This window comes from Lissotriton helveticus, chromosome 5_1, assembly GCF_964261635.1.
Source record: "Lissotriton helveticus chromosome 5_1, aLisHel1.1, whole genome shotgun sequence".
Lineage (NCBI taxonomy): Eukaryota > Metazoa > Chordata > Amphibia > Caudata > Salamandridae > Lissotriton > Lissotriton helveticus.
In genome coordinates, this window is record NC_136065.1 from 317,048,648 (window position 1) to 317,068,092 (window position 19,445).

At 48.5% G+C, this 19,445-nt stretch overlaps 1 protein-coding gene across 2 annotated transcripts in view; it reads left to right on the forward strand.

The window, feature by feature from the left end:
• Nucleotides 1-298: 298 nt before the first annotated feature.
• LOC144754495 (tyrosine-protein phosphatase non-receptor type 11-like) overlaps nt 299-19,445 on the forward strand; it is a 376,140-nt gene continuing 356,993 nt past the window's right edge. Inside the window, exon 1 of one of the 2 annotated variants that reach the window (XM_078642364.1) lies at nt 299-318. In XM_078642364.1, the coding sequence (XP_078498490.1) occupies nt 314-318 (5 nt within the window). In that variant the 5' untranslated portion in view covers nt 299-313. Of the gene's footprint in view, nt 319-714; nt 867-19,445 lie in introns of those variants that run through there. The other variant, XM_078642361.1, reaches the window with a different exon arrangement.

Genomic DNA, 19,445 nt, shown 5'->3' on the forward strand with positions numbered 1-19,445 from the left:
GCGGTTATTTGAAAGAGGTTAGTGTAGCAAACTTGACTAGCATAAAAAAAACACAAAAATGGACTTCAACGCAAGTTGAGTAAATAGCTGACAATCAATATTTTGGTTCATATAGAGCTGTGAAAAAACTTGCCTTTAAAGAGGGGCGTCGGTTTTCTAGGGGCGTGGCTTAGATACAATCACAGGAAGCTAGAGGCGTGGAAGCACCTCTTGCAGAAACCTTCTATGCAAGCGCGTATAGAGAAAGAGGACATGGAAATATTTTCGAACAACTCACTCGGCCCCCTTGTGACAGTGTGGCGGCCATCTTAAAATGTGGTAGGTTAATCGCATCTAGACAAAGTGAAGGTGAACGATGGACGGCTGTTGAACAAACCAGTATTCAGCAAGTTTCTGGAGAACATACTGCAATGATATCTTTTCTGAAGAGCTTGCTGCAACTAAAGCTTCTATTACATTTACCGTTCGTTTAAAAAAAATGTTTCTCTCTAAATAGTGATCATTTGTGTAACATTTTCTCTTTCAGAAGGTGAATCCTGCCTACGTTCTCCTTCAGTGCATGCGTTTTCTTCCATATTTAATTTACTGAGTTTGTACTTAGGAAGGATTTAGTGCGTTTAACGCTCTATTATAAGATGGCGACGGCGTAGTGTGCCTCCCTTTTACGTCGTATACGTACAGAGGGCCCGGGGACAGCCTCTCTGAAGAGCAAGTTCCCTTTAGAGGGCGGGAGTTGCACATGGAGGTGCGGTCTGTTTATTGTGGGCGTAGCCCGGTCAGGTCCACGATCTCGCTCCCAGCGGGGAGGCTGCAGATTTTTCTAAAGCCGCTGGCCTGCTGTTGAAGAACGCCATGGGATCCCGGAGGTAAGACTAGAGGCGAGAAGAAAATATGAATGGGAGAGGAGCACACTGACTAAAACCCGGAGCTCATAAGGGGCAAAAGAGAATTGCAACAGACAGCCACGGGGACGAGGCAGTGTTGGAATCAGTGTGATGTGTGTCCCAACGCTGTCCATAACCCTAATCGTAAACCTCATGATTACTTTTACACTCTAGTGTAGCGTTATTTTCCCCTCTGTATCCCATTCTCCAAGCCTCCTCTTGCCATACACCCAGTGGTCCCATTGAGTTTGTGATCTCGGCGCGCCCTTCGTGTGCACCCTGGTACTTCGCTTGCTTATTCTGGAAGCTAGTCTCTTTTTATCTTGCTCCATCATTCCCCCTTACTTTTTCGCATTCAGTACCGTGTCACTTTGTAAACAAGAGCCATTAACCCTATGTCACGAGAAAACTATCGCTCGTGTTTTGTATTCATTTTTCCCACAGTGACTGTGATGAGTGTCATTTCTCATTGAAGCGAAGGTCAAGTCTCAACTTTCCCCTCTAATTAAATTGAGCAAAAATATTTGTTCTGGGTGATGGGAAAAGTTTTATAGAAAGATGTAAATGAAATCAGGCTGGACGCTTTGTCGATGTTGACCTATATATTTGTGACCCAGTACACTTGTCCTCGTCTGTTGACCCTTTCTGGGTGTCCCGCATTCATTTGTTTCCTTTCTTTTGTCCTCCATGTCAGTAGTTTTCCCCTCCCTCTTAACTGCCAGTGGTCACTTTTCCTTGGTGCACACGTGGTAACTTTTAAAAGGTTTTGTGAGTGTCCTTTCTAAGGGCCAGGAGGTACATTTCCATAGGCAAAGTTATCGTTTGAGTGTGGTCAAACAAGAAAATATGTACATTTTTCTAGAAAACTTTAGCAAAGTATGGTTATCTTTCAGTTGACAGTCCATTAACATATACTCCAGTGACTCCTTATTTGTGCCTCCTTCTTTGCCCACTCAATTATCCATTCTTCTCCCATAGCCTCTGCTCTCTTCCTGTGACTCTGACCTTCCTGCTGTGGTCCCTTTCAGTCCTGTTTCCATCTGTGCTCCTGCCTTTCCCTCAGTCCCTTAGACTGCCTTCCTTCTTGGTCCCTTTAGTCTGCACTCTGTGTGCCTTTTAATTCTCACTCTCTAGCTCCCTTTAATGTGTACACTCAGCATTTTCATCCTCTCTATCTGCGTCCCACATAGTCTGCCGCCCTCTGCGTCCCACATAGTCTGCCGCCCTCTGCGTCCCACATAGTCTGCCGCCCTCTGCGTCCCACATAGTCTGCCGCCCTCTGCGTCCCACATAGTCTGCCGCCCTCTGCGTCCCACATAGTCTGCCGCCCTCTGCGTCCCACATAGTCTGCCGCCCTCTGCGTCCCACATAGTCTGCCGCCCTCTGCGTCCCACATAGTCTGCCGCCCTCTGCGTCCCACATAGTCTGCCGCCCTCTGCGTCCCACATAGTCTGCCGCCCTCTGCGTCCCACATAGTCTGCCGCCCTCTGCGTCCCACATAGTCTGCCGCCCTCTGCGTCCCACATAGTCTGCCGCCCTCTGCGTCCCACATAGTCTGCCGCCCTCTGCGTCCCACATAGTCTGCCGCCCTCTGCGTCCCACATAGTCTGCCGCCCTCTGCGTCCCACATAGTCTGCCGCCCTCTGCGTCCCACATAGTCTGCCGCCCTCTGCGTCCCACATAGTCTGCCGCCCTCTGCGTCCCACATAGTCTGCCGCCCTCTGCGTCCCACATAGTCTGCCGCCCTCTGCGTCCCACATAGTCTGCCGCCCTCTGCGTCCCACATAGTCTGCCGCCCTCTGCGTCCCACATAGTCTGCCGCCCTCTGCGTCCCACATAGTCTGCCGCCCTCTGCGTCCCACATAGTCTGCCGCCCTCTGCGTCCCACATAGTCTGCCGCCCTCTGCGTCCCACATAGTCTGCCGCCCTCTGCGTCCCACATAGTCTGCCGCCCTCTGCGTCCCACATAGTCTGCCGCCCTCTGCGTCCCACATAGTCTGCCGCCCTCTGCGTCCCACATAGTCTGCCGCCCTCTGCGTCCCACATAGTCTGCCGCCCTCTGCGTCCCACATAGTCTGCCGCCCTCTGCGTCCCACATAGTCTGCCGCCCTCTGCGTCCCACATAGTCTGCCGCCCTCTGCGTCCCACATAGTCTGCCGCCCTCTGCGTCCCACATAGTCTGCCGCCCTCTGCGTCCCACATAGTCTGCCGCCCTCTGCGTCCCACATAGTCTGCCGCCCTCTGCGTCCCACATAGTCTGCCGCCCTCTGCGTCCCACATAGTCTGCCGCCCTCTGCGTCCCACATAGTCTGCCGCCCTCTGCGTCCCACATAGTCTGCCGCCCTCTGCGTCCCACATAGTCTGCCGCCCTCTGCGTCCCACATAGTCTGCCGCCCTCTGCGTCCCACATAGTCTGCCGCCCTCTGCGTCCCACATAGTCTGCCGCCCTCTGCGTCCCACATAGTCTGCCGCCCTCTGCGTCCCACATAGTCTGCCGCCCTCTGCGTCCCACATAGTCTGCCGCCCTCTGCGTCCCACATAGTCTGCCGCCCTCTGCGTCCCACATAGTCTGCCGCCCTCTGCGTCCCACATAGTCTGCCGCCCTCTGCGTCCCACATAGTCTGCCGCCCTCTGCGTCCCACATAGTCTGCCGCCCTCTGCGTCCCACATAGTCTGCCGCCCTCTGCGTCCCACATAGTCTGCCGCCCTCTGCGTCCCACATAGTCTGCCGCCCTCTGCGTCCCACATAGTCTGCCGCCCTCTGCGTCCCACATAGTCTGCCGCCCTCTGCGTCCCACATAGTCTGCCGCCCTCTGCGTCCCACATAGTCTGCCGCCCTCTGCGTCCCACATCGTCTGCCGCCCTCTGCGTCTCACTTCTTCTACGCCTCACTTCGTCTGCCGCCCTCTGCGTCCCATTTCATTTACTCCCCTTCGTTTCCTTTTTCTTCTGCTTCTTTCTGGACAATTTTTGTCTGCCCCTTCTGTGTCCCTGTCCTTGGTCCCCAATGTGTCCCTTTCATCTGCTTCTTGTGTAAGTCAACTTCTGCGCGCCTTTCCTTCCCTTTTACTCTTCTGCGTCCCTTTGTCCCCTTCTGCATCCTCATCTTCTGCCCCCGACGTGTCCATTTCTTCAGCTTTCCTATCTCCTTTTCTACTGCACTTGGACATGTCAGGTCCCCAAAATGGAAATCACTGGTTCCCAAATTGCAGCAGTTAGTCGTAAAAGAAAGTTTGTGGAAGAGCCAACCTACTAAAGAGCCAACCTACTACCCCTTCATCAATGTATTCTACTAAAGAGTCAACCTACTACCCCTTCATCAATGTATTTGCAAGCTGCACCTCAGACAATCGGTCATAGTTTGCTGCTTGAAACAGGAATGAGATTGAGCATGGTGGCTTGAGCTGCTCACTTTGGACTATGCCTTTTGGGCCAGGCTCACACTATTATAAAAAAAAAAATTTGCAAAAAAGATGGCGTGGGCAAACTGGCCAAAGGTAATGGGCTGTTTGTGAAATGTTGATGGACCTCTTCCACTAATGGGGGAAATCTTTGCAGAAAAGTGTGGGCTCTTTCTCTTAGGAAGAGAAATGCTTTAAAGAAGAGGTCTTCAAACTGTTGGGCGGGTCTCCATTGTTGGGGGCTAGAATTCAATCAATCATATAATTTATAAAGCGTGCTATATACCCGTGTGGGTATCAAGGGGTGGGGGGTGCTGCTACTGCTCGAGAGCCAGGTCTTGAGGAGTCTTCTGAAAGTCAGCAGGTCTTGGGTCTGCCGTAGGTGGGTGGGGAGTGTGTTCCAGGTCTTGGAGGCAAGATGGGAGAACGATCTGCCGCCGGAGGTCACTCTTCGGATGCGGGGGACTGTGGCGAGGTCGGCGGAGCTGGCTGGTGGGGGTGTTGAAGCTGAGCCGTCTGTTGAGGTACGTTGGTCCGGTGTTGTGGAGTGCTTTGTGTGCGTGGGTGAGGAGCTTGAAGGTTATCCTCTTGTTGACAGGGAGCCAGTGCAGGTCTCTCTGGTGGGGTGTGATGTGGCTGCGGTGAGGATGTCGAGGATCAGGCATGCCGAGGCGTTCTGGATGCGTTGGAGCCGTCTCAGGAGTTTGGCCGAGGCTCCTGCGTAGAGGGCGTGTCCGTAGTACAGCCTGCTGCCGACAAGGGCCTGGGTGACCGGTCTTCTCGTTTTGGTGGGGATCCACTTGTATATCCTACGGAGGGTGTTGAAACAGGAGGAAGAGACGGCGTTGACCTGCTTGGTCATGGAGAGGGTGGAGTCGAGGATGACCCTTAGGTTGCGTGCGTGGTCGGTGGGTGTTGGAGCTGTTCCCTGTGCTGTCGGCCCCCAGGCGTCGTCCCAAGCCGAAGGGGTGGATCTGAGGATGAGGACCTCCATCTTGTCTGAGTTCAGAATTCAGTCGGCTGTTCCTCATCCATTCGGCGACGGCCTTCATTCCTTCGTGTAGGTTGGTTTTGGCGGTTTGGGGGTTCTTGGTGAGGGAGAGGATCAGCTGGGTGTCATCGGCGTAGGAGATGATGTTGAGGTCGTGCAGTCGGGCGACATGGACTAGCGGTGCCATGTAGATGTTAAACAGCGTAGGGCTGAGCCCTGGGGTACGCTGCAGATAATCTCGGTGGCTTTGGAGCGGAAGGGGGGGAGGCGGACGTTCTGTGTTCTGCCAGAGAGGAAGGAGGAGTCACTCCAGGGCCTTCTCTTGGATCCCGCGTCGTGTTCGTAGTGTGCAGTGGCAGACTGTGTCGAAGGCGGCTGACAGGTACAGGAGGATGAGGGCTGCTGTTTCCCCATTGTCTAGTAGGGTCCTGATGTCATCGGTGGCGGCGATGAGGGCAGTTTTGGTGCTGTGGTTGCTGCGGAACCCGGATTGGGAGGGGTATCCAGGATGTTGTTCTCCTCAAGGTAGCGGGTCTATTGTTTGTTGACGGTCTTCTCGATAACCTGAGCAGGGAGATGGGCCGGAAGTTCTTGAGGTCCTTGGGGTCAGCCTTAGGTTTCTTGAGTAAGGCGTTGATCTCGGCGTGCTTCCAGATCTCCGGGAAGGTTGTTGTCTCGAAGGAGATGTTGATGACTTTCCGGAGATGAGGTGCGATGGCTGTGCTGGCTTTGTTGAAGATGTGGTGTGGGCATGGGTCTGATGGAGATCCGGAGTGGATGGTGTTCATGATCTTGATGGTGTTGTCGTAGTTGATGTTGGTCCAGGTGAGTATGCGGTTGGTGGGCGTGGGGGCGGAGGTCTCAGTGGTTGTCGGGCGGTCGTGGTTTTGAAGCTGTCATGGATGTCTGCGAACCTGCGGTGGAAGAAGGTGGCCAGCGAGTCGCATAAGTCTGGCGAGGGTGGGATTGATCTCAGGAGAAGGACACGCTTCAGGCGCTGTTCAATATGAGCATTTACTCTGCTCTTGGGTAATAGAGCAAGATTATGGTAAGTAAATTCTACAAAGATTCCCCTGCCATCTTTTTCATAAAGTGACACTGCGGATACTGTTACATTTTTAGGGGATCCCGGATCGCAGTAACATACTGGCAATTATGTATTTGATTGCACTTTTAAAAGGCACAACTGATTATGCATGTGCTGGTATTTAAACTGTTAAATGTGTTCAGATTTGCAGATTCTAGATGATTATTAGTGGTAAAATACATTTAGGGGATGGCTGGTATTTTTGGAAAAAAATGTTATGCTGGTATTGGTGTGATAAAGCAAATAACACGATGGACGGAATGCAGAACAAATCAAATATTCACCCCCAGTCAAGAGATCTGGATAAATCCATTGTTCTTTTTCTCACCATCTCACCCCAGTTTAGACCCAGCCATATGCAAGTCAGTCTTTACCCTGCTCCTCATTGGAAAGTTCAGCCCGAACTGCAAAGGCAGGTCAATCCCTGGACCAGAAACCAGCATCCTGGGACCAGTTTCGGTGGTATCACCCCATATCAGCCAGGCTAGCTTGAATCCGGTGGGACAGTTAGCCCTGGACCCATGTCTGGGCATATCCAATGCGCTTAGGGCGAGAAAGCAAAAGAGACACAAATGATGAATGGAGTGCAGAACAAATCAAACATTCAACTCCAGTCAAGAGATCTAGGTTAAATCTATTGTTCTTATACTTGTCATGCCACCCCAGTTTAGACCCAGCCATATGCAAATCACTCTTGATCCTGCTCCTCATGGGAACAGTCCAGCTCGAACTGCCAATCTATGTCCTCCCTTGGCCAGAAACAAGTATCTTGGCAATACAGTTTGAACACCATTGCTCTAAAGCTTTCAGGTTGCCCCTTATCTTTCTTTAAAGCTAATGCAGTTTATCCCTGATGTGGATCACCTTCCTACACAGTAGCAGTTGTATTGAATGGTTCTTGTAGTTATATTAGGACATTTTCAATATGCACATCCAGACAACTGAAGATACTGCTTCCATAAAAGATTAAAGACTGATTTGGCTTGTTGATATGTTCTTCCTGTACTGTGAATGCATTTTGCTATTGTAGGTGAAATGATCAACTTCAGAGTTGTACATGACTGTCCTTGGTAGTTTTTATTTTATGATAACAGAGGGCTGTACTTTAACACTCGCAAGTTTAATTGCATTGTAGGCCTTCCTATTGCCCTGGCAGAAGTATGTGTGCAAGGCACTTGATGGTATTGAGTGCTGCTGGGTGCCATAATAACCAGTCATTGGCATTTGTTTGCGGTGTTCCATGTATGCCCCATTGATTTAATGGAGGGCTTATATGACCCTATTGTATCTAAGCTGCCTTTGCCGTGTGTGTGTAAGTGGACTACAGTACTTTCAAGCATCTCACACTCCATTAGGGTGAATGGTTGTCCAGTCTCTGGTGGGGGTGGGGAGGTTGTTTGGTTGCATTGTTAGTTGTCGCATTGGCCATTGCACGTCTTATGGTTCTGAAGCTGTGTTTTTTTAGGTCATGTTTTAAGAGACCACATTCTAGAAAATTCCAATGTATGGAAAATAATTGCAAATCCATCAATAAAACATGAATATTAGGTCTCTGCAAAGTTCTCAATGTTTATGGTTTCTTTATCATTTATAAATAAAAACCACAGGCTCCCTCGCAGCTTAGTGGGAATGTGAGAAGTTAAAGCACATTCATTTTCTTTCAGTTAAATCGTCCATGCCTGTGGCACTACAGATACCTATCAACGATGCATCTCCATGCGTTTGTTCATAAAGCGTGCTTAAGAACTCTGGAATAAGACGCTGATGTGTCTGCATGCTCGTTTTCTGGCCATATTCTAAAGCAGTGGTCTTCAAACTTTTTAATCCCTTCCAGGATCACATTATCTTTATATTTTTTTCCAAAAAGATTCATAAATAGTTACGTTTGTTGACACTGGCTGAGACTGTGCCATTGAGCGCCTAAAAAACACCTGCAGATTTACTTCACCTTAAGCCATAGTTTTGTTTTTGGAATCCACTGTGACTCTAAGTACCAGCAGTTACAGACCGGGGGAAAGTCAAATAAGAGTTGTGAAAGCACCACAGTAGTTGGGAAAATAAGGCTGAAAGTGCCCCCGAGGTTCTTCATTTTACCTAACGCAGACAGACAAGTTTACCACCCTTGTGTGCTTCAGGTCCCCTCTCCACATTCACTGAATTTTGAAAGCGGGCAGAAAACTATAGCTAGAGCCAGCATTCTAAGATTCTGATTGGCTAAGTTCGGACTCGACATGCCAAACAGGGTGCTAATTGTGTTTACGGATATTTTTGCCTATGTGTTTATATATCTGAGGGGAATTCAAGGTCCTTTAAAGATCACTAACTAACTTGTATGCAGTCATATTTGGAGTATAAAGATCGAAGAGTAAGTGGTGCCAAGACGTACACTTGCCTCAGTCATTTGTACTTTGGAAGGCATATGGTGCAACCTTCAACCTTACAATACTGTTCTAGAACCCGTGTATAGGAACTCGGAGTGTGGTATGCAAAGAAAGGAGCCACAAGGTCAGTATCCCATGATTTAAATTTTAAGCATAGAACATTTGTCGATAGAGTTGATGACTCAGAAGAAGTTAGTTATAACAGTAGAGCGTATCATTGTTACCATGGATCATTTAGCTGGTTATGTTCTGCCTGGGCAGTTCTTTACCATTGAGTAGCAGTTCTTGCACGTTTGTGAATAAAATATACAAAAGCAATTTACATTTTGAGTAAAGGGATCACATAGTGATGGTTCCAGATTCTTTCTTAAGTATTGAGTATAAGGTAATTTCCTGGCCATTTTCCTGTGATTTTCTGATGGTTAACAGTCATTGTATTTAAATTGCTCAAAACCTTTGTGAGTGAATTGATCTACAGGTGATCTTTTTCAGGTGGTCTTCTGGCAGGTCAGTGAGATACACAAAGCAGATTCTGTCCATGAGTTTCCCAACTGTCCTGCTAGTGATTACACGAAATGAGGCTTCACTAGAGCCTTTTGTCTGTACAGTGAGTGATTATATCCCTTGTTAATGGTTGTGTTAATCTCAGTTACAGTCATTGATTGATAATCGACCTGTCTAGTGAATGATTCCTGCTTTCAATATATGGCTCTGGTCACCCAACTTTACTGTTATGTTCTGTGATTGTGGTAGTGTTATCTAACTTATTGTATCATGTATTTACCTCTTTTATCATGTGGCCATTGCAGTGACTGTTCCGTGGAGTCATTCTACCATTCGGTTGGGTCGCCTACTTGTACAATGAACGATTATGTGCAGCAGGGTTGTTGACTGTGGACCTTCTCACTGCACAGTGGTTCTCTTCAAACAAGCTGCTCTCCATGATCAGGCACTGTCCGAGCTCCAAAAGGGTTTAGGCCCGTCAATTTTTTTGATTTTTATTTATAACTCTTTTTATTGCAAAAATAAACAGAGCAGTAAAGTGACAATATGACATGCCACCTAGCTGAAAATCCCTGGTCCGATCTGAAAGAATAGAACAACAAATACCATCAATAGCATTCCTATCCCCTCCCGCCCACCAATAGGTCTTCTTCCTCTTTTTGTACATTTCATGAGCGACTTGTGAAGCTCCGTTGCTCCACCGGCACACAGATCATCCCTCGAATGCATTCCATTTCCCCCACACCTAAGTCCACTTAATGGGGCAGCCTCTGCTCTCAAACTGCCCTTCCGCTAGTATGCACCAGTCCATGTCTGTGTTCCATTCATTGTGTAGGGGTCAGTGCGGCCCTCCATAGTTTGGCAATATTTCTCTTAGCAACCATAAATCCTAGTGTGACCCAGAGGCATTTGAGTTATTTAGATCCATCTCATCCCACACATTTACAAGACACCACCTTGGCGACTTGGATATCGTAATGGTGCATACCTTCTGAATATCAGACATCACCTTTTCCCAGTAGTATGGCAATGTGGCACATTCCCACAACCTATGGAAGGAAGTATGTACCCTCCTTCTCTCATCCCTTAGGGCAGAGCGCTGATTCGAACTACCCCATTTTAACTAGTGTAGTGCAAGCAAAGTATGTTCTTTGTACAATTTTCAGTTGTATTAGTTTAAAGCTGGATCTAATAGCCACCTCCCAGGTGTAGGCAAGACCCTTCTGCCATTGTTCATCTTCCAATTGTCCCACTTCCATCTCCCAATGTTCCCGGAGTGTAGTCAGAAGCTCAGGGGAATTATTAGGGATTTTGCGGTAAGTGAGGCATATTGCCTTTTTCTCCATGTAGTCTATCTTCCAATGGGGAAGATTCTGGAAGTTTCTCCCCTTTCGGCACTACACTCCTCGATGCATGTCTGATTTGGCGATATTTGAAAATTTCCCAAGCGCTAATTGACAGTCTCTTTGAAGGTCAGCAAAGGGAAGCCAATTAGATCCTATTAGTCCAAACCCCTGTGTTTCGCCAAGAGCCCCACAGTGGGGTCACTCTGGTTATTTTGTTCCGCCAACCCAATGCCGCCGATGTCTCTTGCCATACCTTTATTGTGGTAGAAGTTGGCCTTTGGAGCTAGCTACCCTTGCCCCATCCATATAGCGCCAGAGGTATCCTCCCGGTTGCATGTTCCGACGGTCCATTCTGTAGGCCGGCTCATGGGGGGGGGGTAAATGTACCCAGTGGTTGACCACTACCAGTTGGGCCACCTAATAGTAGTTCTGATCACCGGGAGAGCTATCCCACCATTTTATCAACTTCTCGTCCGCTTCATGAGAGCAATCATATGGGACCTTCCGTCCCAGAGCAACGAACTGATTACGCATTCCACTGTTTAAAATATGTGGCCGGCCTCTGGATAGGGAGCATTTTGAAGAACATAAAGAAGGTGGGGTAAGGTTATCATCTTGAAAAGAGACGCCCTTCCCAACAGAGACAGCAGGAGTGCTCTCCAATGTTGAGCGTCACTTTTCAGGCTCCTTAAATTTTTTGAGGACCATGGCCACAAAGTAAACCCTCTATATTAACAGATATTTGGGTTGTCTAAATTTACGACCATCTTTACTCTACTACATACCTTTTTTAAATAGTATATTTTTCTTAATTGCTGAGAAGCAGGAGTAAAGTACAAATGGAGAAACGTTCTAATGAGCAAGTTCACACTGTAGCATGAATTGATTAAATCAGAGGTTTGTGCGGTAATGGTCTCCTTTAGTCATTTACAGACCTTGTGCATCCTGTCATGTGCTCGAGCCCATTAACTTTGAGTCTGCCTCCCTCAATCTTCCAGTTTTACCACTGTTCGGTTCCAACAACAATGTAGCTGTGATCACACTGTGCACCAGGCAGTTGCAGGCAATTATAAAGGGTCCATTGTCCACTGCTCTTGGGAGCACCCATGTACCCATTTGCCATATTGTAGTTGTGTTTGTGCGTCTTTCTAGCCCTTCTATACCAGTAATTAGGCTTTCAAGGAGGTTTATCATTTGAGTACATGATGAAACTGATTAAAATTGCCTCTGATGTTAACTCACGGTTGGCTCCCTCACCTGGGAGCTAAGGGTTTTTAAACATTCAACTGTGCTCGACCTAACATGAAACCCTGTCTAGTCTAACATTCTGGGGGAAAAGACAGTGCTCAAGGGCGTGGCACTAGTGTTATACCAACAAAAAGATAATGTATACAAGCCAGCATTCCTGCTTTATTTTGGGGTGTTCAGTGAGGCCTACTTACCATGTCTTAGGCTGGGATTGAAGGGTCCTACCTGACAAGGATATCTCCTCCATCACTAGTTCCCAAAAGCGCAGGGTCTGCATTACCCAATGTACGATAGGTTCCAACACTCTGCACTTCCAGGTCATTGGTACTACTCTTGTTGGGAACCTATATGTCAGAACTTGCCAGGCCCAGACATTGTTGGACAATCTCACACCATTTGGGCAAAGGGTGTCCGAGCTATACAAGTCTCCAACACAGGAGAATCTACACCAGACCTCATGGACTTCTCCATATATTGAACTACTTGAAGAAACCAACTTAGACGCTAAATTTGCGTCCCTGGCGCATAGTCAGCCAAGGCTCTTGTCATCGTACATTGCATCCAGCAGTTATGCTCAGGATGCAAACTGACCAAATGGGACCCCAACAAAGGAAGACCTCCATCAGGAACATCGACCATAGATCCCAATCTAGCAACTCTGTCTCGTAGTATGCTCTTCTGCCATACATCTCACAACATAGTGGAACTGTGCCACTAGGCTCAAAGTTGAGCATTGCCAAACTACACTTGGACAAGGTGACAAGTTTGGTTTTTACTCTCCATACAGATCAGGCCGGACACAAAAAAATGTAGGTTTTGAAAAAATCTCCTGGGTTATGATGCCTGGAATATTAAAAAAATAAAATAGTATACTAGAACCAGCAATATCTTAGAAAGGATAACTCTGCTAAATACCAAGTGAAGGATTCTCTTAAAAAAAGGACTTGTATGTGCCCAGGGTAGTCACTGACCGAAGTTCCGGCAATTAGGTCCTCATCTGTATGATACACCCAGACTCCAAAGTATTTAACTGTAGTCTTGTCCATTGATGTGAGTCTGGCAATATTCCATCAGCCTCTCAAGCTTTCAGTGCGTTCATGGAGCCCAGACTGGAGGCTAAATATATCTACTATTGTAATGATCTGGGAGACGTCTGTCATAGGCTCCCTAATGTAGAGCAACAGCACATAGTCCACGTATATTGACATGATGTTGTCCACCTGAAGGATTTTGCGCCGCATTGAACCCCTTGAATTGGAAGTTGCATGCCTGTGGCTCCATCGTCAAAACAAATAACAAGCATTTGCAATGCAATAGGTCTCGCATTTGTGAAAGCTAGAGCTCTTGGTGTTACAAATGGCAATGTTTTTTACTTTTGTTTTTTGTATGTAGTGGAATGATGACATTTGCACAGTGCTATTGTTATTCATATGACGTAATTGCGCCGGAGAACCTGAAAATTGGAAATATGTTATAAGGGCGGGGAGACAAGAATATATGCTGTTTGGGGAAAAAAAGTAACAACAATGGAATTATATTCTCCTGAAGCCACAAGTTTTTAAAGAGGACTATATATTTTATAAATAAGACATATATGTAAATGTAATGTAAATTGATACTTGTATAGCGCACTACTCACCCGCAAGGGTCTCAAGGAGCTTGTACGAATACCGCTGTGGAACCCATCCTGGCTTTCCCTGTGAGGTGTCCACTCCTGGGCACCCCCAAGGTGGAGGCCAGGCATCATTAGCGTTGTGGGGGCCGTTGTGGAGATCAAGCAAGGTATTGCCCAGAGTTGCAGAGTGGGACTCCATGATTGGAATAGGCACCGAGGCAAGAATTATCAGGTCCGTGGAATTTTTGAGCCCAAGACCCGCCGAGGCGGGGAATTGAACCCTGGTCCCGGGCTAGACCTCTGCATCAGGGTCTGCCGCTCTAACCATTGAGCCACACTTCTCCAACCTACTGGATAATCTTAGAGTACAACAACAAATACATCGCAGCTTAAAGGCAAAAAATAAAGCATGACACATGATGCTGGACAGTGGCATGTTCTCTCCAAAGTTTAATATGTTATGGTATGTTATGTTATAAGCTGTTTTGTAACGCGCTCAATTACTACCGGAGTATCCTGGCGCGGTATACCGCTGGGGAACCCGTCCTGGCTTTCCCTGTGGGATGGTCCCTACTGGGAGTCCCCAAGGTGAAGCCAGGCATCCCCGGCATTGATGGGGCCGTTGTGGAGATTAGGCAAGCTAATGCCCAGAGTTGCCGAGTGGGACCCCTGGTTAGAGTAGGCACAGAGGCGAGATTTATCGAGTCCGCTGACCCTGGTCCACGACCCTGCCGCGTCGGGAAGTGAACCCTGGTCCCGGGCCGACTCCTGCTTTCGGGTCCGCCGCCTCTAACCAGTGAGCCACACCACTCCACTGTCACTGTACATTTGTTGATTTTAGAATTTAAGTATTCAAGTGGTACTATTGAGGTTAATATTTTCCGCAGCCAGTAGTTGTTGTCAGTTATTTTTAGTGAAGCACTTTAAACAACCCCCTGGGCCTTTTATGTACATTAAAAAAACTTCAAAATAAACATGGATGCACAGGTGGACACACATAAACGTGCAAGCACTGATACAAAGAAACACACATACACACATACACGGATACAAACGCACACATAGACCGGCACACATTTGGAAACCGCCACCTGCAGCTGAATACACAGATAGATGCAACCATATAAGCATACATACATATAGTCATGCACACATACGCATGCAGGTACGAGTACATATAAACATAGACACGCACACGCACATAGATATGCACATAAGGAATCATGCACATCCATACACCGCATTACCAAGTGGAGATATATTGACACACTGACACACGCATGCACGTATATACAAGCATACACACACAGGCATTCCTAAATACCTACGCATATGTGCACACTTAGACATGCATGCACATGCATATCTAAATGCACACACACTGTCTTTTGTCTCGCCCATGCTTGGATTGCATGAACAGTTAAACTCTTTACGGAGCGGAACTGAACTGAACCGCACCTTCTGGGCAAAACAGCACTTCCAGGGCTGTTAGTGTGGCTTGAGTCCTGTAATTCGTGTTTTCCAGTTAGAGTGGATCCAGGGGCCAGCCCCTGTGGGTTTCGCAGGGAGGTAGACAATTTGTTGTAGTGGGTTAACTGGGGGTAGGGAGGGGTACCGTCACTTAGAATTGAGGGGTGCAGTTATGAGGTGCCACTGCTTGGCTCTTTTTGGAAGTATTGAATAAGGAGTTCAACCGGTGCAGTGTGCTACCTATTTAGTGTTTCAGCTCCCCACATGGGGTAATAACCTTAGCCCTCCATGTGGAGGCTAGAGCCCGGGCACAGTGAGCCACAGAGGTGGCAAGTCAAAGCCCAGGAGAGGGAGGGACACAAGGGAAGCACCGAAGTGGCATGGTGCTGGCAAACTGCGAGGAGGGCAAACTTTCCACCTAGCAAAAGCTAGCCCAGCAGCAGAAATTGAAACAAGACTGCTGTTTTTTTTAAATATACAAGTGGGCGCCGTACACCAGTAGCAGATGCGCTCTGATCGCCGTAAGTCATCAAACCTAAGCAAGCACCGCAGCCGCCATCTTCGGACGGAGCTTTGAACAGGGCATTTACTTTTATTATTAAGTATGGTAATATGCCTGTGCAGCTCCTCTCACTCCAGCTTCCGAAAATCTAAGATACTCTGAAGAACGTGACCATAAGGTGCCACTTTTGTGCCAGTTGCGATGGTGGTAAAAAAGTTTGACGCTGGTTCCTAAATTTGCACTTACGGCATCTGTAGTCTCTGAATCATCTTGCTGCGTCCAGATTTCTCCTCTGTCGTGTCTTCTCCTTCACCCTGCTGAACTCAATTTGATAGGAACGCCTGCGCTCGCGCCAAGCCGCATCACTGGATGGCATTTTACACGTATTTCACAGGAATTTCCCACAGTCCATTAAGAGCCTTTCAAAGTATGAAACGTGCAAATGAAAAGCGGAGCAGGGGCTTCCACCCCACTTCCGAAACAAACCAGACGACAATAGATCTCGCAAGCGTGAAGCGCTTGCGCTGCGACGCTAGGCGAGACCTAATAAAAAGACAATAAGAGGCAGCCCTGTCTGATCATGCTATTAGATTGAAGCAGCAGCATCTGAGATTGGGAGAGGGATTAAAAAGGCTCCTCCTTCCTTCTCTTGTCCGAATTAAGGCCTCTCCTGGTCTCAAGAAGACATTCTTGCCTATGCTTCTTTTCACTGTTGAAACTTGCACTCACAGATGACTGGAATAGAAATATATTTCATACAGTCCTTAACCAGGGCTAATACTTAAAGTGAAGCTCACTATTAAGAATGTATCCTCTAGAAAGCATTCTCAGTTTAGGCAGGATACCTTTGCTACAGAACAGCCCCAGAAGTGTGTATATATCTTTGGTTGCTGGACTTAAGTTAACTCTCCTATGGTTTAATTTGTGCCCTCTGTTGGGTGCAAAAAACGAGTCCTTAATTCTTATCTGAACATGTGCGACTTTGATAAATGAACGTAAACAGTGGCTTATATCCACTTTTAGGACGTGGGGCCATTTGTGAAAGCGTACTAAGGACCTCCGTGTTAGTCTGAAGATTTTGCTGTATTTAAAGGCTTGAGTCTTTAAGAATCCTCCTTTTGTGGTTAATAACTTTACATCCGGAGTACACTTACCTGTACCATGGGGTTTTCCAGAATACATTGTAAAATTAATTTTAGCTTTTGCTAGAGAGAACGCAGCCAAGACTCCTTAACATATAGATCTCAATCAGTTGTTAAAGTGCATTGAAAAGGGGAGCGTGGCTGGCGGCCGACTAAGATGGCCGCTTAGTCTTTGAGCTCCGGGGTTATCCTCGCCCTTCGCATCTATCCGCTCCCATATCCGGCATATACAGGGCTCCGACGGCTGGAGCTGACGTCTGAACCTGAGCGGCGCTGACCGGAGGCACTCCGGTGAAAATCCGTGCATGCCCGCGCTGGGATCGCCGTTTGAAGAGAAGCGGCCTACACGCAACGGCCAGACTGGGGACTGTGGTGGTGCTGGCGCCCAGCGCGGGGACCGCTGTGACGTGCTGCAGTGCGCGGCTACAATCCAGGGATAAACCCCACACTGTGGACTCTGCCCATACTTGCTGCATCTCCGGGAGGCCTCCTGCCTCCCGGCCCTCATTATTAGCCCTGTGATCCGTGGTGATTCTGCTGCCTGGGGCCGCCCGATTTAGCTTCCTGCTGGAGTGGAGCCGCTTTGAGAACTGGGCCACGGCTGCCACGCCTACCGCGGAACAACGCCAGCAAGCGCCGCGGACTTTATAGGCGCTGCCCCCCAGTGGCTCCGCTTTATCTTGTGCCCCCCACAGCTTTGGACACACAATTTGGAGAGGTACAGTGCCATATTTTGATCTCCGTTTTGGCCGGGGATCGGGTCCGGTGTACTCGCGCCCACTCCCCCACACCTCCGGTGCCAGGGCCTGGATGGGTGCTGGATCGCAGAACTTGGTTTCTGGGTGAACAGACGCCGATCGGGGACCTATTAAGGAGGGCTACAGTTGCACTGATAAGAGACTGATGCTGCTGCCATAATACGACCTCTTGTGCGGGATCCCCGAGCGGCGCCCTACCTGCACCCACGTCTACCTACAGGGAAAGGCACACGGCCGAATCGCCATACTTTGGTTGCACCGGCAGCTACTTCTACAGTACGGTACGTCCTCCTTATTTCCCCCCGGCCCACTGACCATTTTGAAACCAGCCCACCTGCACCTTCTATTGCGGACGGTCTTGGGCTCCAGAAGCTTCTGCTACCCTGATCGGTTGAGCCATGGCGGGAAGGGGTCCCAGAAACCAGGCCACACAGCAAAAATTGGACAAATACGCATATGGCAAGCACTCTCCCACAGCGCCGGAAGGCCGCTCTTCACAGCATAAGACGGCAGAGGGAACCCCAAAAGTCACGCTCGAGGACATCGTGCAAGCTCTTGCCAACGTCCAGACTACTGTTGGAACAATATCCACTGATGTATCTCTGTTGCGTGCGGACCTCCACAAAATGGCGGATAGGGTCAGAGAGGTGGAGGTGGTGGCGAAATCTTTGGTAGTGGATACTTCAGAGCTACAGGTTGCGGTTGCACACCTTGAAAAAGAGAACAAACTGCTCGCTGACAAGCTCGATGACCAAGAAGGGCGCGCAAGAAGGAACGTTTTGGTATTCCAGAATCAGAAGGCGCCCTGGCGATGGACTTATATGTGGAGGAGCTGATAAAATCCAAACTACAGCCTGAGGCACTCTCTCATTTCTTCTCATTGGAGCGTGCTCACAGGGTGCCAGGAGGGAGACCAAAGCCGGGGGCACCCCCTCGACCAGTGCTGGCCAGACTTTTCAACTTCAGAGATAGACGCAATTTTACAAGCGGCACGCGTTTCACCTCCAATACGCATTCTGAACTCTAATGTTAACTTCTTCCCTGATTACACTGCTGCTGTTTCGAGGCGCAGGCGAAGTTTCTTTGACGTCAAAAAGCTGCTTCGAGAAAAAGAACTACCGTACTCTATGCTCTTCCCTGCAAAACTTAGAGTAGTGGCTGGAAGCCGAACCTGGTTCTTTGACACGCCGGAGTCGGCTCTTGACTAGATTGAGGGGTGGCGTCCGGGGGGCCACGCTGAGCGAGGAACTGGCTCTCATCGCCGCAGAGAAGAGGAAGATGATCCGGAGAAACAAGGTTCCAGAAATCTCGGATCAAGCCAGGTGACACCGCTGGAGGAGGAATAGACTATTCAGACATACTGGCGTTCACCGCCGCATTGGGTGGCAATATGACCTTTTCGAACTGAGCTGTTTTAAGGTTATGGACTGAGGCCAGCCTTGGAGTCTTAGAAGGGCTGGAGCCTTACGGAAATCATTATCCCCGATACGCAAGTATTGCACTTTTGGGTGGGTCAAAGCACTCTGCTGAGTCGGGGTGGCGGGCAGTTCTAGGCTTGCTGGGCAGGGAGGGGGGGGGTGGGAGTTGGGGTAAGGGAACACATGTTTTAGTTAATTCTTTTGAGTTGGTTGAATGCAATGTTTTTGGGGCAACACTCTCCTTTCATGGCGGATCTTCGTGTAGCATATGTGGCTTTGAATACTTGAAACACTTTCATATATCTGATGGCTGAACATGTTTCACAGGAGTCTAGGTCTCCCCAAACGACCTTAACGATAATGTCATGGAATGTCCGGGGGTTAGGAGAAAAAGTGAAGAGGGGTTTGGTGCTCCAGCATTTAAAGTGTTGTGGCCCTACTACAGGAAACGCACTTAATAGGTTCTACTCTCAAGGCCATGGATAGATGGGGATACCAAATGGTGACGCATGCAGAGTTTTCCTCAGGTTCTAGAGATACGGGGATACTTATTAGTTAGAACTTCCCTCTGGTAATACAACAGACGCGAACAGACGACCACGGCCGCTTCGCACCATTGACATGTCCATGGGAAGGACGTTTATATAATCTGGTCTCTGTTTATATCCCTCCGGCCCTTCACGCGCAAGCCCACTCTG